At 35.7% G+C, this 16,097-nt stretch overlaps 1 protein-coding gene across 1 annotated transcript in view; it reads right to left on the bottom strand.

Annotated features, from left to right (window-relative positions):
• PRKDC (protein kinase, DNA-activated, catalytic subunit) overlaps positions 1 to 16,097 on the bottom strand; it is an 81,751-nt gene that overhangs the window by 32,418 nt on the left and 33,236 nt on the right. The window contains 20 exon segments of the mRNA XM_085052805.1: positions 120 to 309; positions 901 to 1,111; positions 1,820 to 1,918; positions 2,757 to 2,930; positions 3,335 to 3,484; positions 3,572 to 3,696; positions 5,078 to 5,189; positions 5,623 to 5,754; positions 6,408 to 6,559; positions 6,768 to 6,911; positions 7,822 to 7,941; positions 8,142 to 8,279; positions 9,478 to 9,626; positions 9,851 to 9,923; positions 10,412 to 10,477; positions 10,986 to 11,154; positions 12,213 to 12,391; positions 13,570 to 13,777; positions 14,769 to 14,896; positions 15,185 to 15,352. Coding sequence (XP_084908931.1) covers positions 120 to 309; positions 901 to 1,111; positions 1,820 to 1,918; positions 2,757 to 2,930; positions 3,335 to 3,484; positions 3,572 to 3,696; positions 5,078 to 5,189; positions 5,623 to 5,754; positions 6,408 to 6,559; positions 6,768 to 6,911; positions 7,822 to 7,941; positions 8,142 to 8,279; positions 9,478 to 9,626; positions 9,851 to 9,923; positions 10,412 to 10,477; positions 10,986 to 11,154; positions 12,213 to 12,391; positions 13,570 to 13,777; positions 14,769 to 14,896; positions 15,185 to 15,352 — 2,887 coding nt within the window.

Genomic DNA, 16,097 nt, shown 5'->3' on the forward strand with positions numbered 1-16,097 from the left:
TCGAAAACAAATACTAAACATATTTACACTTTTACATTAAAATATCATATGCAACAGAAATGCAACAGAAATTCCTACAGCAAGCAAGAGCATTTCAGAAGACACTGGTATGGACTTACTGCCATGCTGTGTAGGTGTAAATTCATATTGCCTTTGGGTAGCCCTCACTTGCCCACCGACTGACCCAGAAGGAGAAATGGATCTCTCCTGTGACAAATTCCTGTGGATACTCTGAGGAGCCTGAGTCTCCATAAACATTGGTGTGAGCACAGTACTTCGAAAACGCCAGCTGGAATCAACTACAAAGTCCTATGAACAAAGAAAGATTTTAAGTGGAACAATAAAAGATGGAGTCTTTCTGCATTCCTTCATTGAGTCAGGACAGCAGAAATTATAGACCAGAAATCAAAACATCCTCCCAGGTACATATAAAATATACATTAAAAAACTATATATAAAAAAACCCCAACAAACCACAAACATGCAGAAGTTGTCCATAGCTCAGCAAAAACAGCTCACTAATTTACATGATTCAGAGATCAGCTGATTTACAGCTCTTGCACCAGTATTCTTGTTTCTTCACAGTATTTCTCCAGTTAATGGTGGTTCTCTCCACTATCCTTTTTTTTAGTACTTCAGTACTCTCAAATCAACTATACTTGGTATAACTATTTTAATTAAATATTTCTTTTTTGAAAAGAAAATAAAATTATTACCCCCACAAAAACATAAAATTTCTGATACTGTGTGTAACTCGTAACTGCTGCAGCTGTTAACTATGGAGCTCAAAACACTTTGGCAAATCTCCTTCATTATGCCATTCCTTTCTAAGCAGTAACTAAATTAAGGAATAGAATTTGTCACATAGTTGTACATACAGGACAACACATTACAATTCACCTGAAATTTGCATTCAGACAGTGGATGCTCAAATATTTTTCTGGAATAATCCGGGCTCTTGCTAGTCATTTCAAGCAGAAAATTTGTGATTAGACTCAAGTACTGTGTTTCAATCTTGGTGGAATATAAAGAACTTAACAATGACAGCATACGATCAAGAGTATTTGTGGGCAACCTTGTCTCATGACTCCAAAAATTTCTAACAATTAATCTGTAAAGGCAAAGAATAAAGTTATTCTTGGTTATCTGAAAACAGAAAGAAAAACACTTCTAAAAAAGCCAAATTAAAAAGCAAGAAAAGAAAAAAAAAGCCAGCAGAAAAGCTCCAAACCAGTAAATTTTTAAAGCCTTCAACTAACACTTTCATGCCATTTATTTTCCATTAAATGGCATGTTATTATTGAATTACACCAAAGTCCTCATACATCTACCATGTTCTGTGCCTGATATTAAAGGTTTACTCTGAACAAAATATTTCTGTCGAGGTTTTTCCTCTTGAGAAGTGCTACAGATGGATAAGCACCAAGATCTCCACTTCTATCTTTTGCTTCACCAAAAGAAATTCTAAAAATCCAACATCCTCCAACATTTAATCTACTGTTGTATGTTTGGGTATAGCAGGATCCTCCTTGTTCAAAAACTCTAAAACATTAATCCAGAACTAGGTTTAACATAGTGAAACAATCTTCCCATAGCTTAGAAGTTCATTCAAATGCTTCACTTACATTTGGTGTAACACCATGGGACACAATTTTATAAATTAACTTATTGGAAGGAAAGGAAATGGTATTATCTCAGTGTTATTCTTTTATATTAAAATACTTAAAAATCTCTAAGGACCAACACTTTTGCTACAAAGAAAGTAGGAGAAATGTAGGTGTTTTTATTTCAGACAGTTATCACAACAGTCTTTACTCACTGCAGTTCAGCATTCTCATCAATTAGTCCTTGAAGCAGCATTTCTTTTGCCACTTTGAGTATCTCCCGAGAATCATCATCTGCTTGACTTTCTGGATCACTGATGGTAGGAGAAAAATATCTCTTAATGACTTCTCTCAAACAATCCATAGCAAAATTAGAGGATGAGGATGGTGGGACAAAAGGGAGGAATGTGCCCTCTGATAAAAATCTCAACTTGGCATGACAACATAATACGAATTCTTCTTTGCAAAAAATGCTTTGTATCTCCACTACTTATAAAATAAATAATCTAATAAGCTAAGTAATATGTTGGGTATTTATTATGAAGTTTGCAAGGTTGAATCTGAAAAAACAGGCAGAGAATACTTTTCACAAGTAATGCTGCAGTAAAAATTGCCTGTACTTTTTCTTCACAATAACTGTCCAAATAGTTATCTTGGGAAAAAGCACATAAAACCCAACCAAGTTAAATAATTCAACAGCAACCCACTTGTCAAACTGAGTATGTGTCTGTTCCCCATTCTAAGGGGTCAAACAGAAAGACCATCTTTATACTATCAGATTGAAGGAATCCAAATCATGCACACATGCCTCAATGCATCTTCTACCTAAAAGCAAATTTCTTTCATGTATAATTTTCCCGAGCTAGAAATTCAAGCAACAAGAAAAAAAGTGGGAGCATCAAAGTTAAGACCTCTTATGCCATCATGCTGTGGTGATGTAACAACCTAGTTCTGGTTCAAGTATTTATCCCTTAGTGTAAGTGATAAAATTGCCACCAAAGGCCTGAGCCACTTAGACAAATCACAGGCTCTAGTCTTCTGACAACTGGAAAAATCCTGCACAGAGGGACATGAAGTTGGAAGACTGTTACAAACACTTTCACTCTGACTGTGACAAACCACTGAAAGACAACACTGGCAGAGAACACACACCTATAATTATCATAAATCCACATCAGGATATCATACATGCGCTGTCGACATATTGCTGAAGGGTGAGAAATAAACCCTGTCACTCCAGGAAGAAGTTCTTTAAGTTCTAGTGGTTTTAATTTTGACAGCATCTTGTACACTATATCCAAACAAACCCTTTGTCTTTCATCATCCCTAAAAGGAGAGGGAAAATAAGAACAGTTACATTGCTTTTCTGTTCACTGCTATACACAGAACCAGAAGATCACTTTATGTTTTAGCAATGATATTTAGTTTTGCATAAAGGGCTTTAGATAAAAACTTTTGGATTCAACCTAAGAGTAAGAATATAACCAAACTAATACAAACTACAGAAATTGACATTCCACTGGTGTTTGACCCTAAGGCTATTTTAGAGGTTTTGTTTGTTTTCACAAAAGTTAACTGCCTAAACTCCCAGATTACATTAGCTCAAATTAGGGAAGCAATGACCAAAAAGTGAAGGTGAATTATAAATTCTTCTGAATGTAAAAATGTTTTGGGCAGCATAGAAAATGTTATCAAGAAACTTGAACAATCATACTCACATGACTACTCACCTATGACTCATGATCTGGATGAAGTCTTTACTCTTTAACTGCAAGTGGAGATCAGGAATTTCTTCAGCCCGGCACATTATTACTTCCAGACAATAGGTTTTCATCACACCATGAAGTTTGGGTATCAAAAAGAATACTGCATTCATAAACCTTAACATAACCAGAAGCCAACAAAGAAAAGCAATTTATTTTCTATTATTCCTCTAGATTTACAGGCAACATACAATCATGACATACCTGTCAGCAAGAGGTGGAAAATTCTTTACAACTTTACTCAAGCACTGAATAAACTTATCATGTTGGGTGTTCTGATGATGTTTTAATTGTTTTATGACACAATCATAAACTGGATCTTCAAGTATCTGAAAATGAGAAAGACAGTAAAACAAGGGTATCCATGAAACTCATAACCACCCTAATGACACTTAGTTCTGCTGCTATACTGTTTGATTCCAGTGCATTTCACTAGGCAAGATCTATTCAACTCATCTTAACCTTTATGGTGCTTCATGGATCCTGTACAGATTTGCATGGCTGAAACATGTGACTGCTGTTCAAAAAATGTATTTTTGAGGTTCCTTTGCTTGGTTTGGAACCAACATCTTAATTCTGAAGTACAAGTTCCTTAGTGTGCTTATAAAATATTAAGCAGCTTCTCATTCAGCATAGAAGATTTCCAATCAATGAATGTAAAAAATTAGACATTTTAAAAACAACCAGCAACCTGTAATTAACATAAAAGCGATAAGCCTTGTTCAGGACAAAATTTACACCCTCTTGGCTCATTTATTCAAAATACTGCTTATACTTGGAAGACTGTGAAAGACTTATGAAGATTTATGAAATATGCTCTACAAACTGTGAAAGAACAACCAGAATGCAATTAAGTGGGGAAAGAAGGATAATAAGAAGAGAAGGAAGAATAAACTAGAAGGTCAGGATAATACTGCACTTAGCCAACAACTTGGTACTTTTGTTTTGAATAGCAGTTTTAGTATTATGTTTAGGGGGAACACATGATCCTGGCTGCATTTTGTCCTCTTTTTCTCTTATACAATCTAACACGCATTTGATTAAGGATGTTCAAGTGTACATTGTTGTCTGTTGTATTTAGAACCTGTCCTTGACATTTTTTTGTGCATGAATTTGACTAATCTCCTTTTGAACCTGCTGATCTGCTTACTCCTAGAACCTCTTCTGGCACCAAACTCTAACTATTGTGTAAAGAAGTACTTCTAGCATGTGTCTCAAACTAAATTCTGTGATCATCAAGCACAATCCCCCAGATCTAATACTGCAGGATTTGGTGAGTAACAGTTTTGCACTCACCTTATTCACTACCTATAAAATAACTGGATTTAGACACAGTTATTCAAAAGTTAGCTCCAAACCTCCTAATTTGCCTTTTTTTAGCTCTTAGGAGTCCTCCAACTTTTAGCTCTTAGGAGTCCTCCAACTTTAAAACACACAGTGCTAGTGTTGCTGGCTGGGAAAAGCTGAACAAAGCCTCAGAAAGAGATCATTCACTGACAGCTCCAAAAGAGCAAGGCAAAAACTCTGCACCTAATCTGCCCTCAGATTCTTTTCTTGTTCAGTTAGTAGTTGAAATCTTGAATCAGTCTCTTGGACAAAGACTGCTGAGTTTTAGATACATTCATTTCTGGATCTGAATTGAGTAGTCATACAAAAGATGAATATAAATTTAGGACAGGAATGGTCAAACACAAAATACAGTTCACTTACATTTTCTCTCTCAGCAATGTATTGAAGAGCAAGTCCCAACACCTCTGCTGCAGCTGCATAAACTTCTCTATACCTTAGTAAGCCCATGTTGCTGGTCAAAGCTTGAAAATACCTAGCACAAAAGGTAGACCTGCTGTAAGCCACTATTCTATCATGCAAATTTAAGCTGAAACAAAAAACTCACCAAGCTGCCCTGGGGAATAGTGACCGCTTTCAGAAGAGCTGAACACAGCATAACACGGATTTTCCACTTGCAATGTCTCAAATCCCTGCTTTGGCAATTTCTGACTTTTATTAACTTCCATAAAACTGTAACCCTGGGGCCCACTGTAAAATAAGCTTACACCCTTCTCGATGTTTTCCACAATAAATGTGGTCTGCAATTTGTGGTTAGAAAAGTATTACATCTGACAGATGATAGCAAAGGGATGAGGGGTCAAAGGACTCCAAAGAACAAGCTCCCATACTTCCTGCTGACAAATCAGACTTGCTCTCTTTGGCTTAAGATTTTTTCAAAAGTATTCACAAAAAACTCCATTTCTCACCTGACACGATCTATTTCACACTTTGGGTCAAAGGGTGGCAAATTGTTAGCAAGAACAATTCCCAGCAGCTGAATTCCCACTGAATTGTCCTTTGTATCAGGGTCTCCACTGGAAAACTTTTCAAATATTAAGCTATTGGATAAAAACACAAAAGCAATGGTAGACATGAAAACCTCAAACCAGACACACCATAAATCACCCACTGTCTTTGTACACAGGGATATACATGCACACATACAACCCACCAAAGGGATATTGCCAGAAAGTAGTAAATATTTAGCTTCAATGAAGTTGTCTTTGCAAAGAAACCCACCCCAAAAAACTAAAAAGAGACTGTAAGCCCACACAAACGCATGACAAGTTCTGGAGCATGGCAGATAACAGAAGTCTTTGTAAGAGGGCACCAATATTCAGTGATAATATACAAAACACCAAATAAAAATCGTTTTTGCAGTAATTACTCCTGCTTTTGTTGCTGCTGTTACAATCCCTTACATCTTATCCCATCTCTCTCCATGCTGTTTTTCAAATCAATTTACAATCTTTGGAGAGTTTGGTTCTGAAGTTCTACTGTCCACTCTAGGGACAGAAACTTTACTATTGCAGCTGAATTTACCTTCCCATGTCCTTTGATAAATAATTCACTTTAATTTTTGAAGTATTGATAAAAGAAACATTGATAAATATTGATAAATATCGATATATATTATTGATATGATTTATCAATATTTATAAATATTGATAAAAGAAATTGTTTACAGGTAAACAATTGTCCAAATGTTTACCTGTAAGGTATGGAGAGACAGTTCTTCCAACACTCAATAACTGTCTTTATGATTTCCAGATTGTGTCTGAACACAGCTCTTTTTGGGTGAAAGGCATTCTTCATCAAGAATTCAAGCAACCTGTTAGCTAAAATCTCATCCTTAATATTTCCCTGCAAAGACCAGGAACAAAAATAAACACAGTGACACCGAGAAGACATATATTGTTTTATGAAAGCAAGTAAGTAAACAGGTTATGTTTGAAGTTAGTATGTAAAAGTGGACTGATGTATAAAATTATTTAAGAGCATAAAAACAAACTCAGTCACTCTTTACCAAACAGTCACAATAATAATAAAAATGAATTTCACATTTCCTTACTTTGGGAGTGGCTACACCTGTCCAGGAAAGGACTGTAACAACTATTTCCACTACCATGTAATGAATCCCTTCACCTCCATTATTTCCAGAAACAACGAGTTGCAGCAATGGACCAAGCCAGTGCTTTGCATAAGGCCGGAATACCTATGGAAAACAGGAGAATCAATGATAAAGTACAAATTATCCAACTACTCAGCAATCTGCTGTTCAATAAACATTACAGGTAAGACAGCTAAACAAACCCCATTAGCACTTTGCTCAACCCCTGAGGCAACAACCATAAAAATTTTAAAATAAAAAGAATCCATAACCACATTTCTCACTTTTACTTAGAAATCTTTAACCACAGAAAGTTAATTATTTCACTAGGGCACAGACAGTATGGCTCTCAAATAGAAACTCTGTCTGTAAAGGATTTGAAAGAGTATGCCATTCATCTACCCTTACATTTCAGACAGCTTTATTAAGAAAGCAGCATTAAATGGGTATAAAGTCTCTTGAATTAATTCGGAAATTCAGCATTTTTGGATTTGGAATATTCTAGACAGAACCATTATACTTTAAAATCATTGTATGAAACGGGTTGAGAATGCTTTATCCAAGAATGAGAGTCAGAAAATGTTTCTTCTCAAGCAAAGATACATTACGGTATCTTAGCATACATCTTATGGTATCTTTCTGCAACAAGAACACAGTTTAGCTCAAAGTGTTTCTATAAGACTCATCTGTGACCATTAATAAAACATTGCATTTGCTCCTGTGAAGACAGAAAGTATAATCAGTCACACCTCTTGCCTAGTATCAATGAATACATTAATTATGGTTTCCAGAAAACACATATTGTGGACACCCTCTACTTACAGAAGTAGCATATGGGAGAAAAAGTATTAGTAATACATTCAAAATACTTGAACTGTCTGGAATTTTGGGCCATAAATGCATTGCCTTTTATCACCACAAATGACCTAATTTGAATGCCCCAAGGTTCTCAACTGATGAAATATTTTACCCTGCAAGAGTTACACAGTTGATATTATGAAGAAAAATTACTCACATCCTCAGTATTAACAATGAGTCTTGCTATGAAGAGGCGAATATTTAATGGTACTGATGGGTTTCCTAATTTGCCATGAAGAAATTTCATCCAAAGAGGAAGATCTGCTGGAACTGTCCCCTGAAATTTAGAAGAGATGAGGAAAAGTCAAATCAGTTCTTGCACCAAACAGGCTTACCAAGCCAAAAAGCACCAAGCTCAAACCACACAGATTTCACTATAATACAGCCAAGGAAATTAATAAATGAAGGGATTCAATCATTACTCTATTTTCTTGGTAGCATTAATGGAAAAATGGCAACTTTTTAGTTAATACTGGCCTCCTCCACTTTGGGTGTGATCTGGTTCCTCTGCATATGTTTAATCAGAGTGGTCATAGAAGCCATACATTCATGTTGGTTGAATTCATCCATTTCCAGTTCCATCTCATCATTTAAAACCTTGTATTCTGGGGGTTCCTGGGGAAAAAAAAAAAAGTGTTACTCTGATTAATAACAACGTTGTATGTTCTTTTAAATCTCCATCACGCCATGAATCATTCTGATCTTATCTGTGCTTAGATTTGACTACACACTGAATGTGTGCAACAGGGAATAAATACATCAAATGTGTTGTTCAAACAGACACCTCCCAAATGCATGCACCAGATCTGCACATCCTTTTTTGTGCCAACAGATGCCAACTTCATGTTACTCTGACTTTACTACCTGCCAGGACAGGTGAGGCAAATGCTGAAAGCAGGAGGAGTTTAACTGAATCTCACAGAAATTATTTCATTTCACAGCTCAAAGAATGTGTTAACACATGACGGAAAACTCTATTTTTATGGCTGTGTTGTTTCACACTGACTAGCATCTGCAGCTGCTCTCTTCCTACACAGAGTAAATCACAAAATAAAATTGTTTAGTTAGAAATTACAACATTACTAGGCAAACTAGAAGCATACTTTCTGTGTTGCTTAACTTCCCTGAAGCTAAAACACCTCCTCGCTCCAAAACATGGAAACAGTTTATCTTCACCAATGTTAACAGTTATTTTGACAGATTGTGTGTTCAGTGTCTATGATACTTTTACAAGCTTCTGTTTCATAGCAGATATCTATTCTATCAGCATTACTGCTGGTGAGACATCTTTTGATTGCAGAAGGAACACAACTTCAAATCTTGTAAGATTTAATATCTCCCAGGAGCAACAGTTAAATACAGCTACAACAGAAACCCCAAAATAATAAAAACTGTTTGATTATTTATTCTATGTAATTGATATAACCAGTTCTGTCATGGACCAAACAAAGAGGGAAATGAGGAAACCAGATGCCTAACAGCAAAACACAACTGTCAGAGGATGTGCCTGGGTGTAGTCACAAGCCATCTTTTTACAGCTCAGGCTGGACTTCACTCACGCTACTCAGCTTTAGAAACCCAAGGTAGGGCATTGCTTTTCTCCAGCTGTAGACAGTGGAGAAAGGAAAAAAGAAAAGTGACTGACAGAAAACAGCTCAAGTTCCCTCCCTCATCTTCTGGAGGAATCCATTCATAGCCAGGTAGAATAAATATAGAAGACTAGAAATTTCTTTTTCTCAACCCCAATAAATGTTTGCAATTGCTCAAAAGCATAAAACTTTTCTTTCTCACTGCACACAAGCCACCAAATTACCTTCCTCCTGAAACGAGTGCTGCTAGCTGTAACATCTTGGGAGCTATAAGAAAAACCTTGGACTCCAGTAGAAAAATCAAATTGACTCATTTCCTCACTCAGACTGCTATCCATCATGTATGATGAAGAAGCTAAATACTTGGGTTCATCTAGATAGGAAAGAAGAACAGTCCATTAATCAAGGTAATTACAAGAAACAAGCCTTTATATACCGCTGAAAACTTGAGGGTGGGTGGGAATTGATTGTTAGATGAAATACATTGAATGCTTATACTTGCTCCTACTACTTCAGAAGCCAATGAAGAACACATCAAGAAACACTGTATGAAAGGAAAGACAGCATTTTTTTCATCACTGTAAATGATTTTCATACCCTGGCTGCTATTCCCTGCATCCCTGGCCTCCTTCCTAATAGCAATGTACCGCTTCTTCCTTTCCAGAGGCACCTAAACAGCAAGAAATAAAGTTCTAATTACTTAATTTTTTTAAAAAGTAGTTAATTAATTTAAAAAAAACCCCACAAATTATTTACACTTATTTACAGAGATACCAAAAAATTATTAAAACCACTTAACATTAATAATAATCATGAATAATAATAATAATAATCATGAATAATAATCATGTTGTAAATCATTATTATTAATGCTACAGAAAACAACTGAATTACTTATTCCTACAGCTGTCCATTATCAAAGTACACTAAAAAGCATGTTAAAAGTTACGTGCATTGCAGATGCATTCTAAATTTCAGGTCTGGATTTCTCTCAGAATAATGTATTTTAAATCATTAGAGGAATACTCAGTTTTTTTGTATCTGCTACAGAACCCTCTTTCTCCATGTGTGCGAACTGACCTGCTCTTCAGTAACTACATTGTTAAAGTCATACCCTTTTTTAACTTTCAAACACTAAAAGCCAGAAATTTCACCCACCTCAATTTCTACAGGAAATGTATATTGACGCTTCAGGTCGATCAAATTTTCAAAAATCAGCAAGTTCTGCAAATCGAAGCATGTTTAGAAATGGCAAAATTATAATGCTGCATATAGTAACGATTGCTTTGAATGTATTTTATTAATTTCTTTTAAAAATTCAACAGATCAATGTACAACATAGAAAGTATGGCATGTTTTCTCTTCTATCAGTACTCTAAAAAGAATTTTGCTATTCAACTACTTAAGAATTCACAGCACAGAATGTGCTCTGTAAAAGGTCTCTCTTATTCAAGTATATTCCAAGCACTGGAGAACTTAAACAATAGGGAGTTTTTCCTCAAATTCTAGAAAACTGATTTGGAGTGGAAGGAAAACAGTATCACTATATCACTCATTCCCAAACAGCTGGTAAAACTTTCATCAGCTACCACTCCTTCTATTGCCTCACTGAGTAGTTTGTTAGCATAATTGCACGTCATTCAGGTTTCATTCTTTGATTTATTGCTATCAGGTAAAATCACTTTGTGTCTCATGCTCTGGAAGCCTTTTAACAGCAACAGAAGCTTCTCACCTTTTCTGATTTTTCTGAAAAAAGAAAGCCTTGATAAAATTTACTTTCAGTGAAGACACAACTGATGACAGCAATAGCACAATTATATGCTGCACAGTGGTACTGCCTCCTCTTCTCCAACAGTTGACCCTCTCCTGCCATGTTTTCTGTAAATGCATCATAGCATGACCTTAAAATACAAAGAGGCAAGAAAACATCATCAGGAGTCTTTTATTAAGCAGCACAGGAAGGGTCCCAATCAGAGACCAGTGAATCAACAGAATTTCAAGGAGCAGTATCAGATTAAACCACCTCAGACTTGTTCAAGTATTCTGCAGGTAAATGGAACCAAAACAGAGCCATTCAGCAATGACAAAGGAAATTTCCCGAAGTATTTACAGGAGTCCTTAATGTCAGGAATGTGATGACAGGTCATGTTCAGATAAGATGAATATATGTTTCGATGCATACATAAATTTCTCTCATGGTCCTTTGCCAAGAAATAATGAATGGACAGGCATGCTAAGGTATTTATGGATTAGCTGAAGAAAACCACTTTAGATGCGATTTTTTTAATGTCTTTGGCACAAAGCCATTTATAGATCTGCAAATCACAGCCAAGAAATATTTTGAAGTCTTCATAGGACATGGTATTACAAAATAAAACAAAACAAACAAACAGCAATTCAGGCATCTTCTGTTTTTCTCCAAATATTAAACAAAGTAAACAATACTGATTAACATATATATGCCGTATTTCTCTTTTGTCCCCCTTTGCAGTGATGATTAAGCCAAATTACACCTACTGGGTGTGCTGCTGTATTATGAAATGTAAATAAAAATCCATCCCATCTTCTCATCAATCATATAAATACCAATTTGGCAACACAGAACCATACTCCATAGAGAAATGTAAGCATACTGAAACTGAAGTTGTGAAAACACAAATTAAGGGCCAAGAATCATATTGAAATGGAAAAATAAATGCTCAAGCTTAACAGATGTAAAAAAAAGCACAAAAGCAGGAGGCAAAAGTTATCCTGTCATAGGATTGTAGTTTATGCTACAGATCATTCTATTAATGCAAATTCAATATTATGTATTTAATTTAAAATAAAAAGCTATGTAAGAGATTACATTTACCCTTGAACAAATCCATTGTTTGCTTCACATAGCCTACTTTAAAAAGCATATCTGGCCAAAGCCTAATTAGAAATGAAAAGTAAATAAAACAAACAATGGTCTTACTTTATTAGTGTCTTGGTAAGTTCATTTCCTTCTACACTCATGGAGCGACGGAAAGCTTGGTTAATTTTAGAGTCCTTGGAGTAAACTTCCTCTTTTGAAAGACGCACATACATCACTTCTAGCAGCTTGTAATAACCCATTTTCTTGGTGACTTGTGTATCAAAAGTATATTCATGGGACTGGAAACAAACAAGGAAAACCTCAGAAAGAAATTTCCTGGATCCTGCCCTTTCTAAGTAGTTCCATAGTTACTTTAAGTTTCTCTTAGACAGCCTTCAGTTTACTCCTACCTTTCAAAACTGAGAAAAGAGCTGATGATAACAAAAAACTGACAGATTCTGAGGTCCTGTGTAGCACAGTTATTAAAGTTATAAAAAATTGTTTTGACCCATGTTTGTCCAGTGAGCTCTCTTAACTGCAAATGGCCTAAATTATTATAAGGATATTAGAGCAAAATAAGAGCACCAAGTGACAGCTCAAACTCACAACACAAGTAAGCAAAACACACCTGTCACCATCCTTGGTGTCATTCATGAGTCTCTTTATGCAACTTATTTTGGTGCCAACATTTACAGCAAAAGAAACATGGTGGGGGTGACTCTTCACAGGTCTTAGTTTTAGCATTTTGTTTCAATACATATTACTAAACTTGGGTCATTTCAGCATCTTGCTTGTCCTGCTGCCTTTGAACAGTTGCACCAGCAGTGCAGAATATGAAGATATTGCACATAGTTCTTCATATTCTACAAGATGAAGAACTTGCATATAGTTCTTCACCATGGGAGTGAAGAACTACAGCAAGAGCAAAGACCTCCACTGGCAACAAGATCATTGCATGCAACTATACTCTTAAATTGAAAGACAGGCTGTAAATAGAGAAAGGAAGATCTGTGAGCCTAATCCCCTGCTGAAGAAACTTTGCCGTGATCACAGATGTATTTCTTTCTCTAGAAGTAATGTACCTAATTTCAGAGCTTTCCTTATGGAGGTTGAACACCTCTTCTACAATCTAGTAATAGGTTACAATTTTATACAGCTTCTATATTTCAAAGTTAGAATGGGTTTTTGCTTTTGACAGAACTTTAGACCGTTTTCGATATATACAGATAACATTCCAACTTCCATTTTTATACCCAGTAGATATGCAAACATACATTAACTCCAAAGGAACAGTGTGTTGAGAAATAAAGAGAAGTTTATCAATAATAATCAAATTATATAACTGGTACAAACTTTCCAGGATACAGAAAACTGGAAAGCAAATAGTTTTAATCAGTGTTCCATTTTAAGTTAAGCAAAATGTACATGCCAACACTTTAGACCTTCCCTAATCCTTTAAAAAAAAACTAATTCATACCTTTGTAAACCTGGAATTAAGTGTATCCATAGCCTCCACTATAATCTTGCTATAGAATTCTCTCAGTGCATCCAAGCTGCAGTGCCACAAGAGAGTGAGGAGGGACCGATCCACAAATGCTTGGCGAGCAGCATTTGAAAGAAGTTCTTCACTTCGGAACATTTTATGAACAGTGTCCAACAGTATCACTTGCTTGTCAGTGGTGCTCCTAAAGGAGATGGAAATCTCAAGATGAAAACTCTTTTACCAGACTTCATTTATGTCTCAAATTCTTAGGACATTAAAATTTTTTACTGTCTGCATTCATACCCTCATGACCTAGAGGGTTGTCCTACAAGACATCAGGTTAAATCACCACGTATTGTGCAGCTCTCAAAAAAACCCACCTCAGCCTCTTAGTATGCAACAGATGGTAAACTTGTTCAGGTATGTTTAATAACTTAATCCTAAAGCAAACAATAACTTTCTCAGTTCATTTTTACTGAACAACCTAAAAAAAAAATATCTGGTACATTTGAAGGATGTAGGCAAACCAAAGGAAAAAAGAGCTGTGGCTACAAAGTGTTCCACTACTAGATGATCTGCCATTCTGAATAATTTTACTAAAGCTGAAATTCCAAAATGGGACTTGGACATAAGGTAAATGACTTTGTCCAGAAAATTACATGCTCCACAATAGTCACTACTCAACAGCCCATCATAAACTGGAATGTTGGTTTTGGAAGAGATACTGAATACCTCTTCTGTGAACAGAGGATATTCGAGTCTACAATTTACCACCCTGGAAATATTCACTTAAATAAGTGCACTGTTGTATTTTCAAAGGGGTTGAACGAATTAATTCACTGTCAATTTAAGTACTATCAACTTAAGTGGTCATGTGGTTATATAGGCATAGCAAATATATAACAAACAAGTACTATTGTCAACTGGATTCTCTCAGAACAAGCTTGTTTACAGAGGGCTTTCCAAATTTGCACAGGCTCTGGAAAGTGTAATCTGGAAACTGGTGTCACTTGTTCAAACTTTGGAAATACTTTGAAAATGTGAAGACAAAAGCAAAATCTGGATTAAAACTATTATGTAAAACTTTATACCATAAATTATCACTATTTTAAGGATAACAGAACACAAGAAGCACATTTGTTTCAGCAAAAATTCAATGAGAACAAGCACAAATTTCAACGGACAAAACCCACCTTCTGGAAATTCTTTTGAAGCTGCCTTGAAATAAGTCCTCCATGAAATGTCTGTGGTCCCTACAGAGGATTTCTGTCATCAGTTGCAACAACATTGGACTCTGAGACAATTCCAATGCATCTAAAAACTGAAGAAGAAGCAACATGTAACATGACAAGCCACACTGTATCAAAGCACTTCAATCTAATGGTGTAATTATTTTTTAATACTGATCAGAAGCAGATGCACAGAAATGTGTGCTTATTTGATGTGCTTCTATAGATTAAATTTCTAGATAAAGACATAATCCAGAAACAGGAAAGCTGATTTCATGATGTGAACCGAGAACCTCTCTTTTTAATTCCAGATCCTGTGAAACAGTTTCTAGACATAGTTCACTTTGGCTTCTGATCATGTATTTGTTAAAAATACTGACCTTCTTAGTGCAGTCTACATAGTTATTGTGCTTCAAGCTTCCTTTGGGAAACTCATCAGACCTCATGGGAAAATTGAAAGCTACAAGTTGATCAAGAGCATTTTTAAGGTCATTAAGCTTTTCTCCTGTCAAATTAGTGAAGAATGGGAGAATTATCACTGCTTGGCCCTGAAGAAAGAAAAATCAAACATAAAAAAGATACAGTTTCACATTAAAAAATAAGTTATTCCCTAACAATGAAGCCAACTCAATAGGACCACAAAAAAGCAGCAGTGGCTGTTTTTACTGATTCCATGGCTCAGTGTACTAATAAAAATACATTATGTAGCTGCTCATCTTTCCAGTTGCTGGTTCAGAAAACAGCTTTGGTCACTGCTGAGTGAGAGTTAAATGCTAATTAATATCTCATGGCTGACATGGTTATAAATAATATCTCATTGTTCTTTTAAGCAAGCATTCATTCTCACACAAGTCACTGATTTAATGCACCACCTTGCAGCCAAAGCAAGATCCCAAACATTATTTATTTTGAATTCACAGGAAAGCACAAAACTCTGCCTAATTAAAGGTAGGCTGGCAGAGAAGCAACTATGCAAAACTTTCGTAAATATAAAATCTTTTATTACTCGAGTCCAACCTTTATGCACTAGCATCTTTTATAATTCCCACTTTCAGTCTGCAGTACTTTATCTCCCTCTCCTGACCAAGTTGCATATAGCAGCTACTCCATCAGCACTGGTCTCATACTAGTAGATATGGATGTTAAAATCACGACAAAAGCTCACTAATTTGTCCTGTAGGAAATGCCACTCCTTGCTAAAAGCCTAATTAGCTGTCATTTCTCAAATGAACACTTGGCAGTTCAAGACAACTTGCAACTGACGGTGATTCTTTTTTTTCTCCCTAAAAGTTA

This window comes from Lichenostomus cassidix, chromosome 2 (genome assembly GCF_008360975.1).
Source record: "Lichenostomus cassidix isolate B80296 chromosome 2, HeHo_3.0, whole genome shotgun sequence".
NCBI classification, from domain to species: Eukaryota; Metazoa; Chordata; class Aves; order Passeriformes; family Meliphagidae; genus Lichenostomus; species Lichenostomus cassidix.